The sequence below is a fragment of the Nomascus leucogenys genome, chromosome 13 (genome assembly GCF_006542625.1).
Source record: "Nomascus leucogenys isolate Asia chromosome 13, Asia_NLE_v1, whole genome shotgun sequence".
Taxonomy (NCBI): domain Eukaryota; kingdom Metazoa; phylum Chordata; class Mammalia; order Primates; family Hylobatidae; genus Nomascus; species Nomascus leucogenys.
Window position 1 is genome coordinate 52,170,860 of NC_044393.1, and position 24,287 is coordinate 52,195,146.

Here is a 24,287-nt window from a genome sequence, read left to right on the forward strand (position 1 = left end):
CACCGCCCCGCGCTCCGCTGCCAGGGGCAGGAGGGAGGAAGGCTTGCTTCACGCCCCGGGAGAAGCGACGGGAAGCTCGGCTGTGGGTTACGGGCCCCGGCGTCTCCGCGTGGGGCGCACCGTCCGAGCCGCCCCTCCCAGTGTCCAGCGCCCCGCCCCTCCCCGCCCCGCCTCGCCTCGCCTCGCTTCGCCTCGCTTGGGAGAAGCCGCAGGGACGCGCCGGGCTAGGGTGGGCGGTTATAGGCTTTGAGTTAGGCCGTTTCCGGGAGGCGGAGCTCAGACCCAATTTCCTTTCTCCACATCCAGGTGGCGCGGCGTTTGCTGTGGCGACTAGGCCCGCGTGCGCTGGAGACCTTCGCGCTGGCCCCAACGAGCCTCCTGCCCTGGGCCGGCGCTGCGGCTCTGCCGCGGCGGCAGCATGGGTGGCCCCCGGGGCGCGGGCTGGGTGGCGGCGGGTCTGCTGCTCGGTGTAGGCGCCTGCTACTGCATTTACAGGCTGACCGGGGGTCGGCGGCGGGGCGACCGCGAGCTCGGGATACGCCCTTCGAAGCCCGCAGGTGGGAGCGCGGGGTTCCCGGCAGGTGGGCGGGGACTGGGCAGGGGGGCTCCCCAGGCCAGGGTGGTGGCTTGCGTGTGCTCGGGGTAAAATGAGGAGCCGAGCTAGAGGGAGAGGCAGTACTTGTGTGAGTGCAGGGTGCTGCGCCGACCCCGCCGCCCCTTTGCTCACTATACTGGTATGAAAACTTGCGCTGGCTTTTCCGCCTGAGCTCCGCGTGACAGCGGAGGATTAGATTTCTTAAAAACCTGTTGATGGCCTCTCATTTTAAAGCTTGCTCCAGGCCTTTCTGTAACTAAAGGGATTCTCCCGATTGTGGAAGGGCTGTTGAGGGGCCCGGAGCCATAGGTCAAGCTCTGCTTGCAGGTTCCCTGGAAGAAGGACGTCAGAGGGTCAGTTGTGCGGGCGCTCGGCCCGGCCTCAGAGGGGAGGTACCTGGGAGTCACAGTGGTCGAAGACCTCGCAGCCTGGTGTGTGTTTTGGAAATGGGAACAGTTGTCTGCGCGAGACACACCCTCCCAGCGGACAAACGCCTGATTCGGTTTCTATCCAAAAGTTGATCTGTACGTTAAAACCCTCCAAAGGCATGTTTCACATCATGGAAGCTGTTAGGGAAATAACTTAAAATATATCTGCCATCCAAGAAACTCCTGTCCACAATTGTAGACGAGAGCTGAACAGCTTTATTGTTGAATAAGCACAAACTAGATTGCCTCACACATCACGGGCAATTTGCTAATGGGATAGCAGGAAGAATTCTAATTCCTTTAAATGTAGCTGGACAGATAGAACCGATTTCATATTACATACGTGTTCTCAAGATAAAAAATAATTTGTCCTTAAGTAAGAGGACTTGACAGTACCATTTGCTACATGTAGTTTATCCTAAATTTACTGGTAATTGGGGTTGTTGTTATCTAATTGCCTTTATCCAGAGGAAAAATAAAAATATCTTTATGATGTGGAACCAGGTGCCCAGGCTAAAAACTCACAGAGTTGGGGAGATTGGGTCTCCATCTTCCTGGAAGAGTAGGTTTCAAAGAGTAGGCTTTCAAACAGTAGGCTCCAAAGCTTTTAAGAAAGTCTTTCTTGGGCTGTAAAACTGGCCAAATGCTTATTTCACTTTTAAAAAGATTTACATTTGTATCAAAGAAACAGAAAATGGAGTTTTGTTTTGTTTTCAGACAGGGACTCACTCTGTCACCCAGGCTGGGTGCAGTGGCACAATCACAGCTGCAGCCTCCACCTCCCTGGGCTCCTGCCACCTCACCCCCCTAGGGTAACTAGGACTACAGGTGCACACCACCACACCTGGCTAATTTTTCTATTTTTTTAAGAGACGGGTTTTCACCATGTTGCCCAGGCTGATTTGAACTTGGCTCAAGCAGTGCTCCTGCCTCAGCATCCCGAAGTGCTGGAATTATAGGATCGAGCCTCCTCGCCTGGCCAACAAAGGATTTTTAATTACAAGATTGCACGAGGGAATGCTTTAAGAAAAAGGGAGTGGAAGAGGAAGGTCTCTTTCACTTTTGGCACTAGGTATAATTCAGCTTTTTTTTTTTTTTAAGATTTGTATTTACCCTTACTGTATTAGTCCATTTTCTGTTGCTTATAATAGAATACCTGAAACTGGCTAATTTATTAGGAAATAAATTTCTTAGAGTTATGGAAGCTGAGAAGTCCAAGATTGAGAGTCCGTAGCTGGTAAGGGCTTTCTTGTTGTGGCATAGGGCATCCCAAGGCCAGAGAGGCAAGTGTGTTAACATGCTGACTCAGGTCTCTTGTTCTTATAAAGTCACCAGTCCTGCTCATTAATCCATGAATGGATTAATTCATTCATGAGGACAGACCCTTCATGATCCAGTCACCTCTTAGAGGCCTTATCTCTCAATACTGCCACATTGGGAATTAAGTTTCAACATGAGTTTTGCAGGAGACATTCAAATCATAGCATTTACAAAGCCCAATTTGTTGTCTTTGCCTATGTCAGAGATATTTTTGTATAAGTACATTGGGAAGGTGTCCTGGATTCAGATATCTTCTCAGTTATACTGACTCAATCTGATGAATGTGGACAAAGTCTTTTAAACTTAAACTTACCAGTTCCCATAATCATCATCATCTTAGGGTAAGGCAGCTTAAAAAATAATTTGCTCACAGTCCCTTCTTCCTGAAGCTACACCTTTATCATTGAAGAAGACTTGAGAAATGCTCATTTCATCATCAATACGGTTTGGCTTTGTGTCCCCACCCAAATCTCATCTTTTTTTTTTTTTTTTTTTTTGAGACGGAGTTGCACCCTGTCACCCGGGCTGGAGTGCAGTGGCATGATCTCAGCTCACTGCAACCGCCACCTCGTGGGTTCAAGCGATTCTCTTGCCTCGGCCTCCGGAGTAGCTGAGGTGACAGGTACACACCATGTGCCTGGCTAATTTTTTTTCTATTTTTAGTGGAGACGGGGTTTCACCATGTTGGCCAGGTGATGTGCCTGCCTTAGCCTCCCAAAGTGCTGGAATTATAGGCGTCAGCCACCGTGTCCGGCCCAAATCTTATCTTGAATTGTAATCCCATAATCCCTACATCGTGGGAGGGACCCGGTGGAAGGTAATTGAATCACGGGGGCGGTTCCCCTCCCCCCCATGCTATTCTCGTGATAGTTCTCAGGAGATCTGATGGTTTTATAAGGGGCTTCCCCCTTTGCTCTGCACTCCTCCTCTTTCCTGCTGCCTATGAAGAAGGAAGTGTTTGCTTCCCCTTCCACCATGATTGTAAGTTTCCTGAGACCTCCCCAGCCATGCGGAACTGTGAATCAATTAAACCTCTTTCCTTTATAAATTACCCAGTCTCAGGCAGTTGTTCATAGCAGCATGAGAATGGAGTAATAGAGTTATCATCACGCTTAGATTTCAGAAGATGATCTTTTCTTTGTTTTTTGTTTGTTTTGTTTTGTTTTTGTTTTTGTTTCTTTTGAGATGGAGTCTTGCTCTGTCACCCAGGCTGGAGTGCAGTGGTGATCTTTTCTTTGTTTTAAACTCATACCTCTAATCCCTTTGGGAGGCTGAGGTGGAAGAATCACTTGAGCCCAGAGTTCAAAACCAGCCTGGGCAACATAGTGAAACCCCATCTCTACAAAAAATAGGAAAATTAGCCAGGCATGGTAGTGTGCACTTGTAGTCCTAGCTACTCAGGAGGCTGTTTTGGGAGAATCCCTTGAGCCCAGGAGGTCAAGCCTACAGTGAGCTGTGATTGTGCTACTGCTCTCCAGCCTGGGCAAAACAGCAAGACTATCTTAAAAAATAAAAAAAAAATAAAAATAATGTTTGTACTAATGTGGTTTGAGAGCATTGAAAAAGATGGAAACAGTCCCAATTCATCCAACAATCTAATGTCATAACCTGACAAGGATAGTAAGAAAAACTATAAATCTGTCTTGACTATGAATAAAGGTATAAAAATCTTAAAATATTAGCAAATCAAATCTATCAGGGGATTAAAGTAATAATATACCAAGGCCAAATGGACATGGAAGGAGGAGTTATATTAGAAAAAGGAAAAGCCACATGATGACCTCATAATAAAAAGGCATTAAAATATTATTTCTTTCCATAGCTGAAGACTCGGGGAAAAAAAAAGAAAAAAAATTTTATCATTTTTGATAAAAACTTGCAGCAAGTTAAGAAAAAATAGAAGGAAATGTTCTTAAGTTGAAGTACATCCATCAAAACCCAAAAGCAAATATCATATTTAATAGACACACTAGTTAGTAGCATCCTTATCAAACTCAAGAACAAGAGAAGGGTGTCTGCTATCACAGCTACTATTCAATGTTCTTCTGTAGTCATAGCTTGGTAAGACAAGAAAAAAGCAACATGCATAAATATTGGAGGCAGAATTATAATTGTAGGTGGCATAATGTACTTGGAAAAATCCAAGAGAATTAACTAACTACTAGAAGCAATGAGTTTAATGAAATATATTGAGTACAAGTAAATATACCCAAATCAGTAACTTCTTGTATACATGCAGTAACAATTTAAAATTTTAATTGAAAAGATTTTATTTGACAGAATGAGACCCTGTTTCAAAAAATATATATCATTCATGATAGCTATAAAAACTTTAAAAATTAGGAATTCACTTTAAAAACTAGGAGTTCCTGTAGTGAGAAGATAATTTTACTGAAGGGCCTAAGACTACATAAACAGGCATATGGTGTTCCCAGTTGGAAAGATTCTGAACCATGACAGTTATCTTGAAATTTGTCTTGCTACGTTATAATGTGGTATTTACTTTTCATTCCCTTTGAGAATTGTAATTTCTCCTTGATTTACTGGAGGAGACCACAAACCACTGAGCCTAAGATTCTTTCACAATCTTGTTGGCACAAAACTAGATGGAAAGTAGAACACATGGTGTTTGACTCCTCACCTGTGTAATAGCAGTCCAAAAACTCACCAGTGGAAGAGCTGAGTATTTGATGATCGCCCTCCTGTAAAATTTTTAGAGTTTTAAGTTTTACATTTCTTTACCAAAAAGCAATACATGGTTTTTGTTTTGTTTTGTTGTTTTGAGATGGAGTCTTGCTCTGTCGCCCAGGCTGGAGTGCAGTGGTGCGATCTCAGCTCACTGCAACCTTTGTCTCCCAGGTTCAAGTGATGCTCCTGCCTCAGCCACCCGAGTAGCTGGGACTACAGGCATGTGCCACCACTCCTGGCTAATTTTTGTACTTTTAGTAGAGACGGGGTTTCACCATGTTGGCCAGGCTGGTCTCAAATTCCTGACCTCAGCTTATCTGCCTGCCTTCGCCTCCCAAAGTGGTGGGATTACAGGTGTGAGCCACCATGCTGAGCCGATATATGGTTTTTATTAGAAATTCAAACAGAATATACAGAATTAAAGTATAGGCTCATTATTTTATTTTATTTTTTGAGACGGAGTCTTGCTCTGTCGCCCAGGCTGAAGTGCAGTGGTGGGATCTCGGCTCACTGCAACCTCTGCCACCCAGGTTCAAGCAATTCTTCTACCTCAGCCTCCCGAGTAGCTGAGATTACAGGCATGTGCCACCATGCCTGGCTAATTTTTGTATTTTTAGTAGAGACAGGGTTTCAGCATCTTGGCCAGGCTGGTCTTGCACGCCTGACCTCGTGATCCACCCATCTCAGCCTCCCAAAATGCTGGGATTACAGGTGTGAGCCACCGCACCCAGCTAGGCTCATTATTTTAATATACTAGGAGGAATAATGGTTGAAAGGAAAGAGTAATGGAGGAGTAAAAAGATCTGGATTCTAAAGCCACTTTTGCTATTAATCAGCTATGTGTCCCATTAATGAAAATAATATACTAGTCACTTTAAATATTCTAGGTACAAAAGTGCTTTGAGGTAGGCGCTATTAACTCCCACTCAGCAGATGAGTAAACTGAGGCGGAGAGAGCCTAAGTCTCTTACCTGGTAAGTAGCTTATTTGTGAATTTGAACTAGACAACCTGACCCCATAGCCTCGGCTTAGTTTTAACTACCACATTGTGCCTCTTCCCACCAAGCGAGAATTCTGTGATACAACACTGAAATTTTATCGTTAGTGATTTAATTCCTAGAAAAATTTTAAATGGCTATTTATAAAGAATTTATACATCTATAAGCTTTTTTCTTTAAAAAAAAAAAAAAAACAACAACATTTCATTCCTGTCACGCAAGCTGGAGTGCAGTGGTGCGATCTTGGCTTACTGCAACCTCTGCCTCCCAAGCTCAAGCAATTTTCCTGCCTCGGCCTCCCAAGTACCTGGGATTACAAGGCGTCCTCCACCACGCCCGGCTAATTTCTTTCTATTTTTAGTAGAGATGGGGTTTCACCATGTTGTCCAGGCTGGTTTCAAACTCCTCAGTTCAAGTGATCTGCCCGCCTCAGCCTCCCAAAGTGCTGGGTTCACAGGTGTGAGCCACTGCACCCAGTCTATAAGCTTTTTAAAAATGACTTCATGAGATAACATATAACAAAGTGGTATGATTTTGAAATATCTCAAATATGGATGAGTTAAATTTATCACATTTCTGCCATGCATGTGCATGTGTATGTATGTATGTGTATATGAAATCATACAACTTCAGGGCTGTGTAGGAAACTCTGGAGCCAGTTACAGTATTAAGCCAACCCTTTTATTTGCAGATGAGAAAACTGAGACCCCAAAAAATAATAAGTGACTTACCTGTAACTTTGATTTTTCATTTCTCTGGTTTCTGCTACTAGCTACCCCTGTGACTTTAGGCAGATCCTTGAACAATCCTGGCTTCAGTTTCTTCCTGTGTAAAACAAGAGGTTTGGATGAACCCCAAATTCTTTCCATTCTAAAAAGCTGTGTTTTTATCATTCTTTCCTTTATCTTTTCAAGTATTCTTTGGGTGAAACCGTATTTTATAAGGTGTTAATGAGGCCGAAGTGTATTCAGAAGTAAAAGGTCTTGATTAAGACTTGGTAGTGAGAATATTCTAGCTTTGTAGCTGTGACATTTTCTTAACATTTCTTATTTGGCTTCCTCAGGGCATCACATATTATATATCATGTACCACATATTGTTTCCCATGTATAACCTACACTTGTCCCTTTATTTATTTGTATGTGTGTGTGTGATTCTTCTATGAGCAATATACTTAGTTATTTTAATTACAGAAATAATACCTGTTTATTGCAAAAAAAAAAAACAGTACTGTTGAGTACAGGGTAGAAATAAAAGTCCTTCATAATCCCACAACCCCAAAATAACCACCTTTAACAGTTTTATTTAATTTTTTTTTTTTTTTTAGTAGAGACAGGGTCTCATTATGTTGTGCAGACTGGTCTCGAACCACTGGCCTGAAGTGATTCTCCTGCCTCCCAAAGTGCTGGGACTACAGAGATGAGCTACTATGCCCAGCCTAACAATTTTGTGTGTTTTAAGAAAAAACACAGATTTGGGGTCATGTAACACCTATTGTTGTATAACCTCCTCCTCACCTACCCTTTCCCCTCCCCCCACCACCCCAGTAAGAGTGTTATAAAATGGCTTCTGTTCTTCCTGTGGTGATTTCTGAAAAGAGGATTTTTTTTTTAAGGTAAAGCCGTAAGTTTAAACATCATTGAGCAGATCCAGCATTTGGCTATCCTAGCTCTTCCTCAAAATGTCAGCTTTTCTTTTGTCATCACCACCAGCAGGACTATTATTCTAGGATCCTAGTCATCATGCCTTGTTGTATAAATCAAACAAAAATGCCACACTAGCAACAAGATTGGTTTACTCTCATAGCTTTCCTTCTATCTGATGTGCTTAGAAAAGATCTGCTCAATGCAAATCATATTTCCTAATTAATCTGTTTATAGGTAAGTGTTCCATTGGATGGGTGTACCTGGTTTTTAAAAGGAGAAACAGAAAATGTTATCAGCATTTGAGGTATATAGTATTTGCATGAAGTGTCTTACTAACAGCCATATGCCAAGTGACCATTGGCTAATTTCTTGGTATCTATAAGCCTATACTTCTCAGCTGTAATTTGAGAGTACTACAAGTATCCTCTTCTTAAGGATGTAAAGTGCTTAATACTGTGCCTGCCATACAAGTATGTATTCGATATTGTTTTTAAAATTTTAAAAAAACAGGCTGGGCACAGTGGCTCATACTGTTATCCCACCACTTTGGGAGGCCAAGGCAGGAGGACTGCTTGAGGTTAGAAGTTTGAGACCAGCCTGGGCAACATAGTGAGACCCCCATCTGTACAAAAAATGTTTAAAATTAGCCGGGCATGGTGCATGTGCTAGGACCACAGGTCCTACCTACTTGAGAGGCTGAGGCGGGAAGATCACTTGAGCCCAGGAGATCAAGGTTGTAGTGAGCCATGATTGTGCCACTGCACACCAGCCTGGGTGACAGAGTGAGAGCCTGTCTCAAAAATAACCTCGTATTGATTTTAGCTTAACATCAAATAACTTTCTTCTTATGCAGAAGACTTAACTGTTGGTTCATATGATGATGTTTTAAATGCTGAACAACTTCAGAAACTCCTTTACCTGCTGGAGTCAACTGAGGATCCTGTAATTATTGAGAGAGCTTTGATTACTTTGGGTAACAATGCAGCCTTTTCAGTTAACCAAGTAAGTACCTCAACTCAGCAAGCAGGCTCTTTCCATTCTTACACATTAGCAGTAATTGTGACCCTGAATAAATTACTTAACCTCTCAGACCCTCAATTTCCTCATCTGTGCAGTGTGGCTACTTATACTTAAAACATAATGTTTACTTCTGAAAAACACAGCCTAATAGTAATATGATTATTAATGTGATTATAGATCCTTATGAAGTTGGTCACTGGCATCACATTCATAAGTATATCTAATCAAAGTTTAGCATTTCATGGCCTTTTAAATTATTTAAAATTCAGCAGTGCTTCAGTAAAACAATGAATGCATCTAACATTTAAGTACATACTTTAAATTGTATATAGGTCTTATGAGTATGATGCTGATGCTAGTGGTCCCTGGACCACACGCTGATAACCACTAATCAATATAAATGGCTCCTGCAAATGGAGACTTAACACTAAGACTAAAGAGCTTAATTTGAACACGTCCATCTTCCTACTCTTCCTCACAACCCTCTAGCATGAGAAAATAGTTAAAACAAAATTTTGTAATTGTTTTCAGCCAATGCCCTTTGTTAACATTGTCATAAGTACAAAATTATTTTGAATTTATAGTTTTTTAGCCCAGCTTTCTCCAGAATGGCAAGGTTTACTGTAAAGCTCTATAAATGTATAGGGAGATAGAGAATCTTTGTGCATTACCTACTCTTTTGGTCATAAATGACAGAATTCACCTTAAATTATTTTAAGCCTAAAAGGGAAAATATTGAGCTCAGCTAACTTGGACAGCGAAGAATAGCATTGATTTCAGGCACAACTGAGTCCAGTTCAAGGTTGCAGAGTTAACCAGGTTGTCTCTTTCTCTACCTTTTGGCTTTGCTTATGGCCACTCAATTTTATGTATTGGTCTTTATCTTTCTGGCCACAAAGTGGTTTTCTTCACAAGGGTTGAAAGAAAGCCACTAGCCTCTCTAAGCCTTCATCTCTGTAGCTTATTATCCAAAAGGTACAGTTGTTCTTCTAGGATCCAGTGTTAACCCTTTGGATCAATCTTTGGGGCAATTTCTGGATCAATCAAGGGACCAAGGCCCATGTTTATTGAGGCCTGGTTCACATGAGCAGCCTGCAGCTAAGTAGCAGGGATGGCTGTGAATACAAGTGAACAACAATCCCAGCAGGGACTGTGTGGGACAGAGGAGATGCCACATCTGCCCCCGTGGAAAGAGAGCCACTAGACAAGCAAAAACAATAGCTAGTGATTAATGTGTTAGCCTGCCTTTAAAGGAGTATTTCTGATGGCATAAGTTTGTATTCCTCTAAAATAAGTTGTTGTCAGAGTAGGCCAGTACCCACTGGAGAAGAAGTACTTTCTTGAGCAGTGGGGGTCAGTGCCCTCACCATCAATTATAGTACCTTAATCTGCTTTAACAGTACAGTTAAAAAAAAAAAAAAAGACTTTTCTAGTAACTGCAAGTCCTTCGAAAGAACTTGAAATTGTAAAGGGAAAGTTTATTTCTCTTTTAATGCTAAGATCACCCTTAACAGTAAAATGGAGTATTGAGCTATTTCTAAGAAGTAGATGATGGCAGTCTTTTTCTTTTTTCCTGCTAGAATAGCATGTCTTCACTTGACAAGAATAATTTTTAGCATATTTTTCTTACAAGAATTAAAGCAATTTAATTCTTTCAATGTTTGAGCCAAAGGCACATGGTAACATAGTATTGCAACTAACCGTAAGACATCCCAGATTATTTTTCCTCTGAATATTTGGGTACCATTTCTCTTCTTTTTTTTTTCTTTTTTTTGTGGCAAAGTCTCACTCTGCTGCCAGGGCTGGAGTGCAGTGGCGCAATCTTGGCTCACTGTAACCTCCTCCCAGGTTCAAGTGATTCTCCTGCCTTAACCTCCCCAGTAGCTGGGATTACAGGCACCGGCCACCATGCCTGGCTAATTTTTGTACTTTTAGTAGAGATGCGGTTTCACCATGTTGGCCCGGCTGGTCTCGACCTCCTGACCTCAAGTGATCCACTCACCTTGGCCTCCCAAAGTGCTGAGATTACAGGTGTGAGCCACCGTGCCTGGCCCTGGGTACCATTTTTCAAACTGTGTGGAACTTGATTCTGCAAGATATCAGTGTGTTCCCACCACTTCCACTGCTGAAAAATGACCCTCTTTTTGTGTTTAGTTCATAGACATACTATCGTCAACACACCCCTTTTCAAGATTCCCAATGCATATGAACATATTAAAGAAACATGCTTACTCTTGTTATACTCAGATTTTCCTAAACTTATATAACCATGGGAACCCCCCCCCCCTTATTTTTGTGGAACATCTCTTAACATTTTGAGGGATTAGTGTTTCAAATAATACATGTTAGCAAAACACTACTTCAGTATTCTAAATCCAAAACACTAACTTTAGTATTCTAAATTGTAACACTTTTCCAGTTTTGCCTATAATGAAGAAGTCATATAACTCATCTCAAAGAAAAATAATTTTATTTGTAAGTTGCTTCAAGATCGTTATATTACCTCTATAAATTTTTATTGTATTTCTCAACACTGTAGTTTAAATAATTATGTATCTTAATAATCTTATTTTCAATGGCTTTTCTTTACCTATAAAAATATGGGTAGTGAGATTTTTTTAAAATGTGAATTAAATATTTGTATATGGGAAAGATATTTCCAAAAAGCCGTTAATTTTTAATCGTATTTGTGGATGCAAAGAATTCAGTGAATGGAGATGCATACTGAAGTCCCACTCCTGTTTTGTTTTGTTTTGTTTTTCCCCTCGTAGGCTATTATTCGTGAATTGGGTGGTATTCCAATTGTTGGAAACAAAATCAACCATTCCAACCAGAGTGTTAAAGAGAAAGCTTTAAATGCACTAAATAACCTGAGTGTGAATGTTGAAAATCAAATCAAGATAAAGGTAAGTTGACTGAAAATCACAAATGTATAAGGTTTTCTATAAATAAAAGAGAAAATAACAAAAAGATGGGTAATGAAACTTTAGTAGACTATCCTTTGTAATTTTACAGCCAAGGATTACCTTTAGAGGAGTGGAGAATAAGACAGAAGAGGGAGGGACCTGAACTAGCCAATAAGAGGTACAATAAGACTTATGTTTGAGTAAAATAATGCTTGTTTATTCTACAGGTTATCCTCTACTTTACATCAGGGACAGGCATTGGTGACAGTAACAGCCTTAAGGCTATAGGCACCAACCAAATAGTGAATATAGTTGGCTGAAAGTTGGGACAAGACTTTGTGCTAGAACTAGAAATAGTATTACAAGAGATTCATTCAGGGAGCATATCTGATGCTACATATTCATAAATATGGTTGTTAATGCATACAGTTTGGCTAGTTTTGCCTTTGAAATTAAGTGTACTGTATGAGTGTATTAGGAAGTGTTAAGTCACTGTATGCTTTAGCTCTTTCAGTGGATGAGGCAAATGTGCAAATAGATTAAACTGACTTTTACAGAATAACTGTTCCTTTATCGTGTTGTATGGGGAGAAATCCTCCATTTTAGGATGCACATAAAATGCTAACCTACGTTACTGACATTGCTTTAATGCTTTTTCAGAAATGTTATTTATAAAGCAGTTAACCTGTAAAAAAAATAGTTAACTTAAAAATGCTAACCGTTAAAACACTTCAGCCATGGCATATGTAGCCAGAACCCAGTGATACCCCCCAATTATAGAAAAGAGCAGTGTTTTCTGTTTATTATTGAAACAGGACTCCCATGTTCAAACCAGAAATTGTCATTCAACAAAACAAATCAGGTCAAGACAAATCACGAAACAAGAGACAGGAGGATGTGCTCATATGAAGAAAAAAACAACAAATAACCAAACTTTTATTTCCTTGAACATGATGTTGATGGCAAGGTTTGTAAGAGGTAATCTCTGTATTTGGTTTATATAAAGACTTCCAGCCCAGAACACTGTTAAGCAGTAACTGTGAGGAGCTATGCAGAAGTGATGAGAGGCAAGTACTATATAGACTAGAAAATTTAATTTCCTACAGAATTACAGATTACTATGCTGTGAAGCAAAAGCAGACCATTCTTAATGTGTCAAATTAGTGAGCTTATTAATGTCAATAAAAACATATGACCCCATCACACAAACAGGTAACTCTAAATCTACTTTGAAAATCTGATCAGTCAAGAAGTGTTACCAGTTTGGAGGCTATGTACCAAGTGTCATACCAAAGATAAGGCTGCTGTCCTCACAGAATATATGAGGTCATTGACAATCAATTAGAATATCCAATGAAGTGGATATTCTAATATTTGGGGAAATATTGGAAAACTAGCAAAGTGCCCCGGAAATTACATATTCTTGCCCTTCCACAAGACGTATAGATCCAGATGAGATTAGTTTGGAATAGGGGTCTTTTTTTAGTCTAGAAAATCTTTAGAGTCCAATACAGTTATGGCTAATCAGAGACTAAAGAACCTTTTTATAAAGGTAAGTAGGGTTGGAAGTCCTTGGAAATTGAGAACCCTTATTTTGAATTAGCATGTTTTAATCAAAGGTATAGAATTAATCAAGTATCAGTTAAGAATTTCTGGAATGCACTCCAATGCTAGAAGACCACTAGCATGCTATTCTGTGCTATGAAGATTTCCTTGAAATAGAAGGTAAAAAAAAATATTGCCAGCCATAAAATAAATTTTACTCTACTTCCTCAGTTCTCCAAAGAAAAATCTTACTTTTTTCACATAAGAAACTCACTGGATCAAATGAATGTTAATTAAACAAAAGATTCTGTAAGTAAAACTGGGCAAAAGACAACCTCTGAAATCCATGAAAGAAGTAATCATCAAAAGAGAAGAATCATTTTTACAGTAGCCCCATTGCCATGAGAGATATTTTCATGAGCCTGGGCCACCTCTCCAACATATAGTGAGAATCTATTACAGGTTTCAGCCAACCAATTTCCATTCCAGCTTGACAGCCTGCTGCAAATTGCTGAGATTCTTCCTTGGTTGAGGAAAATAGAGTAACGACAATTTTACTAGACTCTTTTGCCATAGTGTCCCATGGGTTTATTTCAGTGGTACCACTGTTGCCAACACCTATTACTCATCTTCCATATGACAAACAATTCACATCTTTACTAAGATTTATATTAGCTGTTATTTCAATAATCACATCAATTCCTTTCTTACCACACATTTCTTAATTTTATCAACATAGTTAACTTCTTTGTAATTAAACACTTTGTGGGCTCCATTTTGCAAAAGTCTTTTGACCCTCTCAGTACCAACTGTGCCCAAAACCTTCAAGACATAAACTCTAGCAATTTGGCATGTTGCTACTCCAGCTCCTCCACTAGCCCCGTGAACCAGAACACTCTCCAGCTTTCATACAGACACTGTGAATCAGAGCTCGATACGCAGTAAGATATGGGATACCAATGGCAGCATTTTGTTTAAAGTCCAGTTTTTCAGGCAGTTTGTAAACAGTGTGATCTGCTACAGGAGCATACTCCGCATGGCTCCCAGAGATTGTGCCGGTAGTGAAAACTGTCACTTTTCTTGAAAGTAGATGCATTCCCTCCAACAGCTTCCATTACCCCAGTTACATCTGAGCATAGAATAAGGTGTTTCTATTATAAATACCAGAGTAAATGTATGTCTCCATGGGGTTGACACCACACGCCTGAACCTTGATTACAACTAATGGTCTTTTGGAACTGGTACTGCAACATCTGACTGAGTTTCAGGACTTCTGGTCTACCAAATTCAAACACTCTAACAGCTCTCATCAGCTTCTGTTCAGTTGCCATGGTCATCTAGATAAAAGCTCTAGAGTGGGAATCAAAATCTGCAAGGGCTCCTTCATATTCCACTGAAGGAGGCTGGCCAGGCTGCTTCTAACTTTTGCAGCCAACAAGACTTTTGGAGTTGGGGTTCATTTTAATCCAAGGGTGCTAAAGGAACCAAGCCAGGGTCAGATAATGTCAGAAGAAAAATGCAATATTAGGAAATTATGTTATTTCAATTCAATATTTATCAAACTCCTGCTTTGTGGTGCGGAGTATACAAATGAGCATGATGCAACTCTTGTTCTAAGAAAGGTGGAAGGAAGGATAAGGCAAGTCCTTAAATAATTGTAAGTCAAGGCAGAACATAATGAAGTCCTTTAAGGAAAAATGTAAGTAAAACATGATTGAGTACATAGAAAGGAGAGATCTGATCCAAAAGTTTCTGTAAGAGGTGGAGTCTGACCTGGCTCTTGAGAATGTTACCCTACAGGTAGAGTTGGGGAAGGAGAGAATTCCAAGAGAACAGAACAAGATGAGGTGGACACAGCTGCAAGGATAACTAAGCTGGTCCATTTGGTAACCTTGTTATTATAATTGAAATGGTAAAAAGATTCAGATATAATAAGGATGTAAACAGTCCACACATTTTAGGAAATGCTTTGAAAGACATCAGCATCCTACAGAGGTATATGATTTATAAAGAGCTAAATAAATGCCTTGTTTTTAAAGGACAGATGTATAATTAAATTGTAACCAAAGAGAACCAGTTGACTTTCAGATGTAAATTAGGGCCAGGCGTGGTGGCTCACACCTGTAATCCCAACACTTGGGAGCCAAGACAGGAGATTGCTTGGAGGCCAAGAGTTCAAGACCAGTCTGGGCAACATAGACCCCATTTCTTTATTTTTGTTTGTTTGTTTTAGTGTTGAGACGGAGTAGAGTCTCACTCTTGTTGCCCATGCTGGAGTGCAGTGGTGCAACCTCAGCTCACTGCAACCCCTGCCTCCTGGGTTCAAGCAATTCTCCTGCCTCAGCCTCCTGAGTAGCTGGGATTACAGGTGCCCACCACCACGCCTGTAATTTTTTGTATTTTTAATAGATATGGGGTTTCACCATGTTGGCCAGGCTGGGTGAGACCCCATTTCTAAAAAAAAAAAAAAAAAAGAAAAATTTATTAGCTGGGCCTAGTGGCATGCACCTGTAGTCCCAGCTACTCAGGAGACTGAGACAGGGAATTTGAGGCTGCAGTGAGCTGTTATCACACCACTGCACTCCAGCCTGGGTGACAGAGTGAGACCCTGTCTCTAAAAATAAATGTAATTTAGATCTTGAAACCAGATTAAAAGTTTAATCTCTCATTGCTTTACTGCCATTTAGTTTCTGTGGTAATGTGGATACATTTGGGATTTTTTTTTTTAATTAATCATTGTTTATGGGACAATTGGTAACTTACCACTTCAAATTAGGAAAATTTTCTTAGCAGTTAGAACTTTTGGTGGAGTTCAGATTTGCTTAAGTGAATAGCAGTTATCTGTAAAACATCATTTTTCTAAGCTAGAAAGCTTATGGCCAGGCCGGACATGGTGGTGCACACCTGTAATCCCAGCACTTTGGGAGGCTGAGGCGGGCACATCACTTGAGCTCAAGAGTTTGAGACCAGCCTGGGCACCATGGTGAAACCCTGTCTCTACAAAGAATACAAAAATTAGCTGGGCATGGTGGCTCACGCCTGTAGTCCCAGCTATTCTGGAGACTGAGGCAGGAGGATCACTTGAGCCTGGGAGGTCAAGGCTGCAGTGAGCGGAGATTGTGCCACTGCAGCCTGTGCGGCAGTGAGACCCTGTCCCCCCAAAGAAAAAGAAAGCTCATGGCCAGACACAGAAAGTAGAGTTTCAGAAAAGTTTCCATCACACTGAGTTTAGTTGTGTCGTGTATGATACAAGAGTACTACAGCATTGCATTACTTTTTACCAGTAATAGTTAACAATATTATGAAGGGGTGAATTATATATATATATATGTATACACCTAGGTAAATAAGAACCTTAGGCCAAGTATAATTTTGTTTTGCTTACTTTTGATAGGATTAATTCTAGGGAAAGATTCTGTTTCACATTATCCTCCCATTCTTTACTTCTGAAATGATGTAGCTCTCTAGACCCTACTGCTAAGATACTTACTGTGATACAAAATGGTCTCACATCTTCTTCCCTGGTCCCAGTGTGCGCAGACCAGTTGAAACAGAAAGGTGGACTAAGATGGGAGGCCTCCAACCAGGGAGAGGCCACTGGTGTTAAGAGCATGATTTCTGGGCTTGGCTATTGCATCCCCACCTGCTGTCTGACATTGGGCAGGGGACCCGAGCTCTTTAAAGACTTAAAAGTCCTTGTCTGCAAGATAGCCGTAATAGTATAACACCCAACTCATTAGAGTTGTCTTCAGGATTAAGTGAGGAGTATTTGTAAAATGCTAAGTACTGTGCCTGGAATTACCAAAGGAAGCTTTTAAAAAGTCAACAACTTTTGAGGGCCAGATAGAAATGTCATATTTTGGCTGGGCGCAGTGGCTCACGCCTGTAATCCCAGAAATTTGGGAGGCTGAGGCAGGTGGATCGTGAGGTCAGGAGATCAAGACCATCCTGGCTAACATGGCGAAACCCCATCTCCACTAAAAATACAAAAAAATTAGCTGGGCGTGGTGGCGGGCGCCTGTAGTCCCAGCCACTCTGGAGGCTGAGGCAGGAGAATGGCATGAACCCGGGAGGCGGAGCTTGCAGTGAGCTGAGATTGCGCCACTGAACTCCAGCCTGGGAGACAGCGAGACTCCATCTCAAAAAAAAAAAAAAAAAAAAAAGTCATATTTTTTGAGGAGTCGGTTCCATCCTGCGCAGTAGCCCTACTCCACTGTGCAGAAAAGTGGCTGTTCAGTAGAAAAATTTAGGAGATTCTAAGATGCTCATTTTCCTCCCCTGCCTTCAGATACACATCAATCAAGTCTGTGAGGATGTCTTCTCTGGTCCTCTGAACTCTGCAGTGCAGCTGGCCGGACTGAGATTGTTGACAAACATGACTGTTACCAATGACCACCAGCACATGCTTCACAGTTACATTACAGACCTGTTCCAGGTGTTACTTACTGGAAATGGAAACACGAAGGTATGAAGAGCTATTGTGTCAAGCTTATTAACATTGAAATAGTATTTGCAGGCCACCTATCTTAAGTTGATGTGCCTCAAAGAGGAAGATTTATTAAAAACTCACATGGGCCCAAGAAAGTATATTATTTTTAGTCCCAAATATTCCATTGCAAAATTAACTTGTGAAAATCATCTGTTGTTTCACTTATCAACAGATTCCTGTTCATTTGGTTTTCTGAGAAGCTAGCTTCCCCCCACCAAATATAGGAACATTGTGATTAAAAGAAGTCTTTGAGTAATAGTAGTGGTTCATTGAATATTTTGCTTACCTCAGAGTTAAGAAATCATTTTTTTTATTCAGTTATTTGTTGAAAAATATTTCTAAAACAACTTCTAAGCTGTAGTAAATGAAGAGAATTGAATATAAGAAAGATGTCTCAGTGCTTCACTCTGTCCAGTTAGGTTGATATAAGAGGCAACAGATACTGAGCTGAATTAAGTAGGACCTTAGGAGATGCCCTATAAAAAGTTTCTTAAGTAAATCTCTCATGTTAGTGTGCATTCTTATCAATTGCCATTTTTCAAGAAAAAGTAGCATAAAAATAGATTGTAGGCTAATTAAAAGTTCGGATAAGTTGGGTTGATTGTTCATCAAGGCTTTTTGCCATGTTAGTCTGTGTTTTCTGGAACAGTTGAGAGACAAATGCATAAGCATTTTAGAAAGACCAAATGTGAAGCCATACTCCAAATATTCGACATCACTGCAGTTATTTTTGAGGTTATCAAGATGTGATTACAGGAGAGTCTTACTGTAGTCCTGCTTTTATGTTTCCAAGGTGTTTGTACATGGACTTTCCTCTTTTCCAATAGCCAAACTTGTTTGGATCTGATCCAAGATGTACCAAAAGGTATTGAAAATTAAATGTAAGAGTCATCTTCTAGCAATATTGCACCATTCCCAGGCAGTTTCCAACATGCATCAACATCTCTGTCTCCAGTGGAACAAGATAACTTCCAGCCCCTGAACACCTGGGGAAACTCCTTCCCTCTTTACTCTGTTGTTGCCACTGTAGGAGAAATCTCTCCTCTGCCTGACTCTCCAGCTGCTTTACCCAGAACCTCAGGAGGAACTCTGAGTCCAGAGCCAGGCTGAGTTCAGCCAGACGAATCTGGCCTTGGGGCTGTATATATCTGTCTCAGACATCGTCTGTGTTTTCATATATTTTTTGACTTTTTAAAAGATGACCCACACCACAATAGTATGTTCTATTTTTGTTTTGTTGTGTTGTGTTTTTCCATTACATTGCTTAGTACAGTATTTCTACGATAGAAAATTTGCTTTCTTGGTCTGCCTTGGAACATATCCACCAATTGCAACATTGATTTTCCATAAAAATTGAGTTTAAACTTCCAACTTGCAAATGAACTTTTGGATAGTCATCCATTTGTTAGTGGGAAAGTGTCTGATTTAGGTATTTTCTTAGTAAATAACCACTAAAATGAATTTTTAAATATCTTATTTTGCTTAAGTCAGGGATCTCACTGTACTGTAATAACCTTTTGGGTACACCACTGATTGATAATGCAGATGGTGGAGGATTAACATAAATAAACTGTGTGCTTGTTACATCTGCAATGAAAACAAAACTAATGGTTTAAAATGTCCTAGTGTCACCATAAGATGGTGCATGTGACGAGGAAAAAAAAAAACATGTCTTAATATGGTTTCAAACCAAAATCCATATATTTGTTTAATCTGCAGTTGTACTCTTAACTGTATATATATATTTTTATCATATTTAACTCCCTTCTACAAAGAGTAGCAACATCAGATTTTAATACAGGATACCAAATAGCTGTTGCTGTTGCTATTCCCTGGGTGTATACCTGCCCTCATTGATTATTAGTGGGTCTTAGATTTTGACTTCATCCAGGCATATTCCATAAGTTCAGGACCATCCTATTTCATACCTCTTGTTCCTATTTTTCTAATTGAAACTTCATTGACATTGGAGCCAGGTGTTTTTTTCCTAACACTTATTCCTAGTGTTGCTGACAGCCAGTCAGGCCAGATGAGATCTGATAGTGACCTCCACAGAGTGCACTAAAGAAGGGTTAGAAGTCTCCTTTACTCTTTCACCCCCAGAGGCCCTAATTTATTAAGAGCATCTGTTTGAAAAAGACAATCTCTGCATATTCAAGAAATGTTACCAGTGGTCACTGCTGAGGATTGGAAGGGGCCAATAGCATGGTGGCTTTTGTTTTTACCTTGTTCTCTTTTGCATTACTTAAAATTTTTATCATGACCAAGTAGTAATTTTCTAAAAATAAGGAAATATTTGATAAAAACAGTAAAATTAAGCAAAGTATTATGTCATCCTCAAATAAATTAGTATCTACAACATGATCAAAGGAATTGTGAGTATACAGGATATATGCATAAAGACCAAAAAGAAAATACCAAAACTTTTCTTTCTCTTTTTTGACACAGAATCTCACTCTGTTGCCCAGGCTAGATTGCAGTGGCATCATCTCTGTTCACTGCAGCCTTGAGCTTCCAGGCTCAAGCAATCCTCCTACCTCAGCCTCCCTGGGACTTCAGAAGACTGGGACTTCAGTCACATGCCACCACACCTGGCTGATTTTTGTATTTTTTGTAGAGATGGGGTTTTGCCGTGTTGCCCATGTTGCTCTTGAACTCCTGAGCTCAAGTGATCCGCCCACCTTGGCCTCCCAAAGTGCTGGGAATGCAGGCATGCACCACTGCACCTGGCCAAAAATATCAAAACTTAATCGTGATCATTTCTGGTTATGTAAATATGGGTAAATTTTCTTTTTCTTTGTGCTTTTCTATTTTTTTGAAAGTGCTGTGGTAAACATCTGTTGCCTTTGTAATAAAAAATTTTTCTAAAATAATATCCAGGCTCCTTCCCAGCTCTAGTGAAGAGCACATTTGTCACATTTCCCTGAGTTAGTACCCCCCTCTATGCTCATTTTAGTTCCAGGTATCTTGTGGAAAGTATGGTTTCACATGGCCTTTGTTTTTAAGAGGCATTCTATTTGAGTCTTCTTATTACTGACTTTTTAGTTATAAGTGATAAGAATGCTGATATTTTAGCTAGTCAGCCATTAGATATTTATTTGCTTATTATTTATATCATTGCTGGGCATGGTGGCTCAGGCCTGTAATCCTAGTTACTTTGGGAGGCCAAAGTGAGAGGATTGCTTGAGGCCAGGAGTTCAAGACCAGCCTCAGCAATATAGTGAGACCCCCATCTCAATCAATCAACCAGTCAGTTTTTATCACTGTGCTTTTTAATATGATTGTAAAACACTTTCACATTAAAAGATAACCTCAAAAATTCATAGTAGCTTACCAAAAGGGGCCATATTGTTATTTATTTATTTAGTCTTGGTAACCAAACAGTTCCAAAATTTTAACAGTTTAAGTAGAAATGAGCTGAGCTTTGAGAGATTTTTTTGTTGTTGTTTTAAAGATTATATTTCTTTCTTTTTTGTGGGGGATGAAGATGGGGTCTAAGGGTCTCACTATATTGCCCAGGCTGGAGTGCCGTGGCTGTTCACAGGCACAGTCATAGCTTACTACATCCTTGAACTTGAACATCCTTGAGATGGGAAGGCTCAAGCAATCCTCCCCACCTCAGCTTCCCAAGTACCTAGGACTACAGGCCAACACCATCATGCCTGGCCATACTTCACTTACCAGTAATCATAATGAAGATCGTGTATTTAACAGATGTTAAGCTTACCATCTGTTCAGATGTGCATGTGAGTTGGGGGTAGATTGTGAAGACATTTGCAATATTCTATCTCCCTAACATTATAATTGGGAAAAATTAGGTTTAAATAACACTGTGATAGAAAACCTGTATCTCTGTGATAGGTTAAGAGTGGTACAAGACGTTTGCAATATTCTATCTCCCTAATGGTGTAATTGGAAAAATGAGGTTTAAATAACACAGTTCTATGATAGGTTCTCTAAGAGTGGTGCCAAGTGTTACAAGAGTTCAGAGTGAGACCTTTAAAGTAGAATGAATAGAGAAGGTTTCCTGGAGTAGAGAGAATTTGAGTCAGGCCTGGAAGCTTAGGCAGGACTTTAACAAGAAGACATGGTGAGAGAACAGCATGCCTGAGAGAGAAAATTCATGCTTGCTAGTCTGAGATAAGCCAGTGTCATCTTCTTTCAGGTACAAGTTTTGAAACTACTTTTGAATTTGTCTGAAAATCCAGCCATGACAGAAGGACTTCTCCGTGCCCAAGTAAATAGCTTATATATTTATTTTGTAAATATACACATATATACATTTGAACAGACAGACAGATCTGGAAAGATTTAGCCTAAAATGTTAACAGGGATTCTCTCTGAGGAGCAGTATTAAAGGTGGGTTTTTTTTTTAATTCATTTTGTATATATGAATTTCCTAAATTTTTTGCAATGAGCCTATTTTACTTTTGAAAAACATTTTTAAAAATTCACCCTAGCAACAATAAATTAGAACTTTTTTCTCTACCCAATTTTGGGTACAATTGTGCCATCCCATATTTTATACTTGAACTGTTTGTGTTTACATGTATCTTAGTATCCACTGAAGCAGCAGTACTGAGTCCCCAGCATATGCTAGATGAGACACACCAGTGAGCACAGCGTGACATGGTACATGTCCTCATGAAGCTTACAGTCTAGTGGAGAGACAAAAATATATAACAAGTGAACAAGGTAATTAAAAGCTGTGATAAGTGTTCTGAATGCTGGGATAGAATGGAGCTCCACTGCTGTAGAAAAGGAACCATCGTATTCATCTGCTCATCCCTGTTCCCCACCCAGCTCTGTGCCCTGTGGTGTATGGGCACTAAATGTTTGATGAAATAATGAGTTCCCATGAAAACCGTATGATGATCTTAAAAAAGAAAACGGTTGTTTTTCCCAAATAACCACATTCTAAAATTCCAAGGAAATCATATTTTTCCACCTAAAACACTCCCTTTTTTCCATTAGTATACAGCGTGGGGGTACATAAGGTTTTATACATCTGTTATGCAATTTTGGGTTTTCTATGACAAAATTTTTTAAATGTGAGATACATTTTAAATGTGAATTTTAAAATTTTAAAATGTGAGTTATTCAATGCAGTTTTAAAATGTTAAAATATACATGAAAAATGTTTTCATATATTATTAATATAAAATAATACTCATTGTTTCCTATTTCAGGTGGATTCATCATTCCTTTCCCTTTATGACAGCCACGTAGCAAAGGAGATTCTTCTTCGAGTACTTACACTATTTCAGAATATAAATAACTGCCTCAAAATAGAAGGCCATTTAGCTGTGCAGCCTACTTTCACTGAAGGTTCATTGTTTTTCCTGTTACATGGAGAAGAATGTGCCCAGAAAATAAGAGCTTTAGTTGATCACCATGATGCAGAGGTGAAGGAAAAGGTTGTAACAATAATACCCAAAGTCTGATTGGTCATATTTTTCCAAAGAGTAATGCAGTCTGGATATAAACATATTTTCTGTCTTCCTTATAAGGGGATTCTTCCAGCTGCTGAATTTAAACAGTAAATATCACATTTTAACATTAACACAGCTATAACTTGCCATGGTTCTCAGATTTTTTTGGACTTATTTTGATGCCAAGTGAGTATAAGAGCTTGTACTGAAACCATTTCTTTCTTTCTATTTTGCTATTTGCAAATGCTTGTTATTTTCCCTACATGAAGTGGCAGTAACCTTTTTCACATTTAAGCTACCCTTCTACCTTTTGAAGTGATTTGCAGTTACTCATCTGAGACAGCATCAGTATTTGACTAAATCATTGTTTCACAACTGAATAGTCTTGTTCTTTTAGTAGAAGTGAAATCCTAAGCTCTTGAGGCCACTCATCTGCCAACCTGACCATACTGCTTTCAAAAGTCTTTTCTCATCAGTAGAACCTATTTTGGTCACTTCTAGTCAATGAAAAATGTAAACTTTTAGGAGAGAATGTTTCCTAGGACTCACCCACTCCATTCAATATTACATATAAAATAGTGTTATCAATCACAATGTCCATCTTTAGACAGTTGGTTAAATAAACTGTCTGGTCTTTGAAAAGACCGCGCCGGGCGCAGTGGCTCTTGCCTGTAATCCCAGCACTTTGGGAGGCTGAGGCAAGCAGATCACCTGAGATCGGGAGTTTGAGACCAAGCCTGACCAATATGGAGAAACCCTGTCTCTACTAAGAATACAAAACTAGCTGGGCATGGTGGCGCATGCCTGTAATCCCAGCTACTTGGGAGGCTGAGGCAGGAGAATTGCTTGAACCCGGGAGGCAGAGGTTGCAGTAAGCTGAGATCGTGCCATTGCACTCCAGCCTGGGCAACAAGAGCAAAACTCTGTCTGAAAAAAAAAAAAAAAAAGATGGAGCTCCAAATGTGCTTAAGTGGAAAGATATCTATGAAATACGGTGGTTTTTTAAAAAACAAAAATTATAGAATACGGGATCCGTGTGTGTGTGTGTGTGTTTGAGTGAAAAATGCTTATGTATTGACAGAACACTTCTAGAATGATACCCAAACTCCTGGAGTGGGAGTGGGGAATGCCTTCTACATACACACTGTTCTACTGTTTGAATTTTTTACTATGAGCCCAAATTGTATAATCTTTTTTTAATAAAGAGGAAAAAAATCACAA

The 24,287-nt window shown here is 39.9% G+C and overlaps 1 protein-coding gene and 1 pseudogene across 1 annotated transcript; one reads left to right on the forward strand and one right to left on the reverse strand.

The window, feature by feature from the left end:
• Position 1: 1 nt before the first annotated feature.
• On the forward strand, positions 2–23,708 carry ARMC10 (armadillo repeat containing 10). Its single transcript, XM_003268174.4, has 6 exons — positions 2–557; positions 8,528–8,676; positions 11,466–11,600; positions 17,434–17,610; positions 21,800–21,871; positions 22,824–23,708. Exons 1-6 carry the CDS (start codon positions 419–421, stop codon positions 23,076–23,078), a joined length of 927 nt encoding a protein of 308 aa, XP_003268222.2. The 5' UTR covers positions 2–418; the 3' UTR covers positions 23,079–23,708.
• LOC105740781 lies at positions 13,152–14,476 on the reverse strand (annotated as a pseudogene).
• Positions 23,709–24,287: the final 579 nt, after the last annotated feature.

Excerpts from the sequence above, each read along its gene's own strand:
- ARMC10 (XM_003268174.4), top strand. The coding sequence starts at position 419 with ATGGGTGGCCCCCGGGGCGCGGGCTGGGTGGCGGCGGGTCTGCTGCTC. Across the intron at positions 11,601-17,433 it reads AAAATCAAATCAAGATAAAG|ATACACATCAATCAAGTCTG; the intron begins GTAAGTTGACTG and ends CCCTGCCTTCAG. Across the intron at positions 17,611-21,799 it reads CTGGAAATGGAAACACGAAG|GTACAAGTTTTGAAACTACT; the intron begins GTATGAAGAGCT and ends ATCTTCTTTCAG.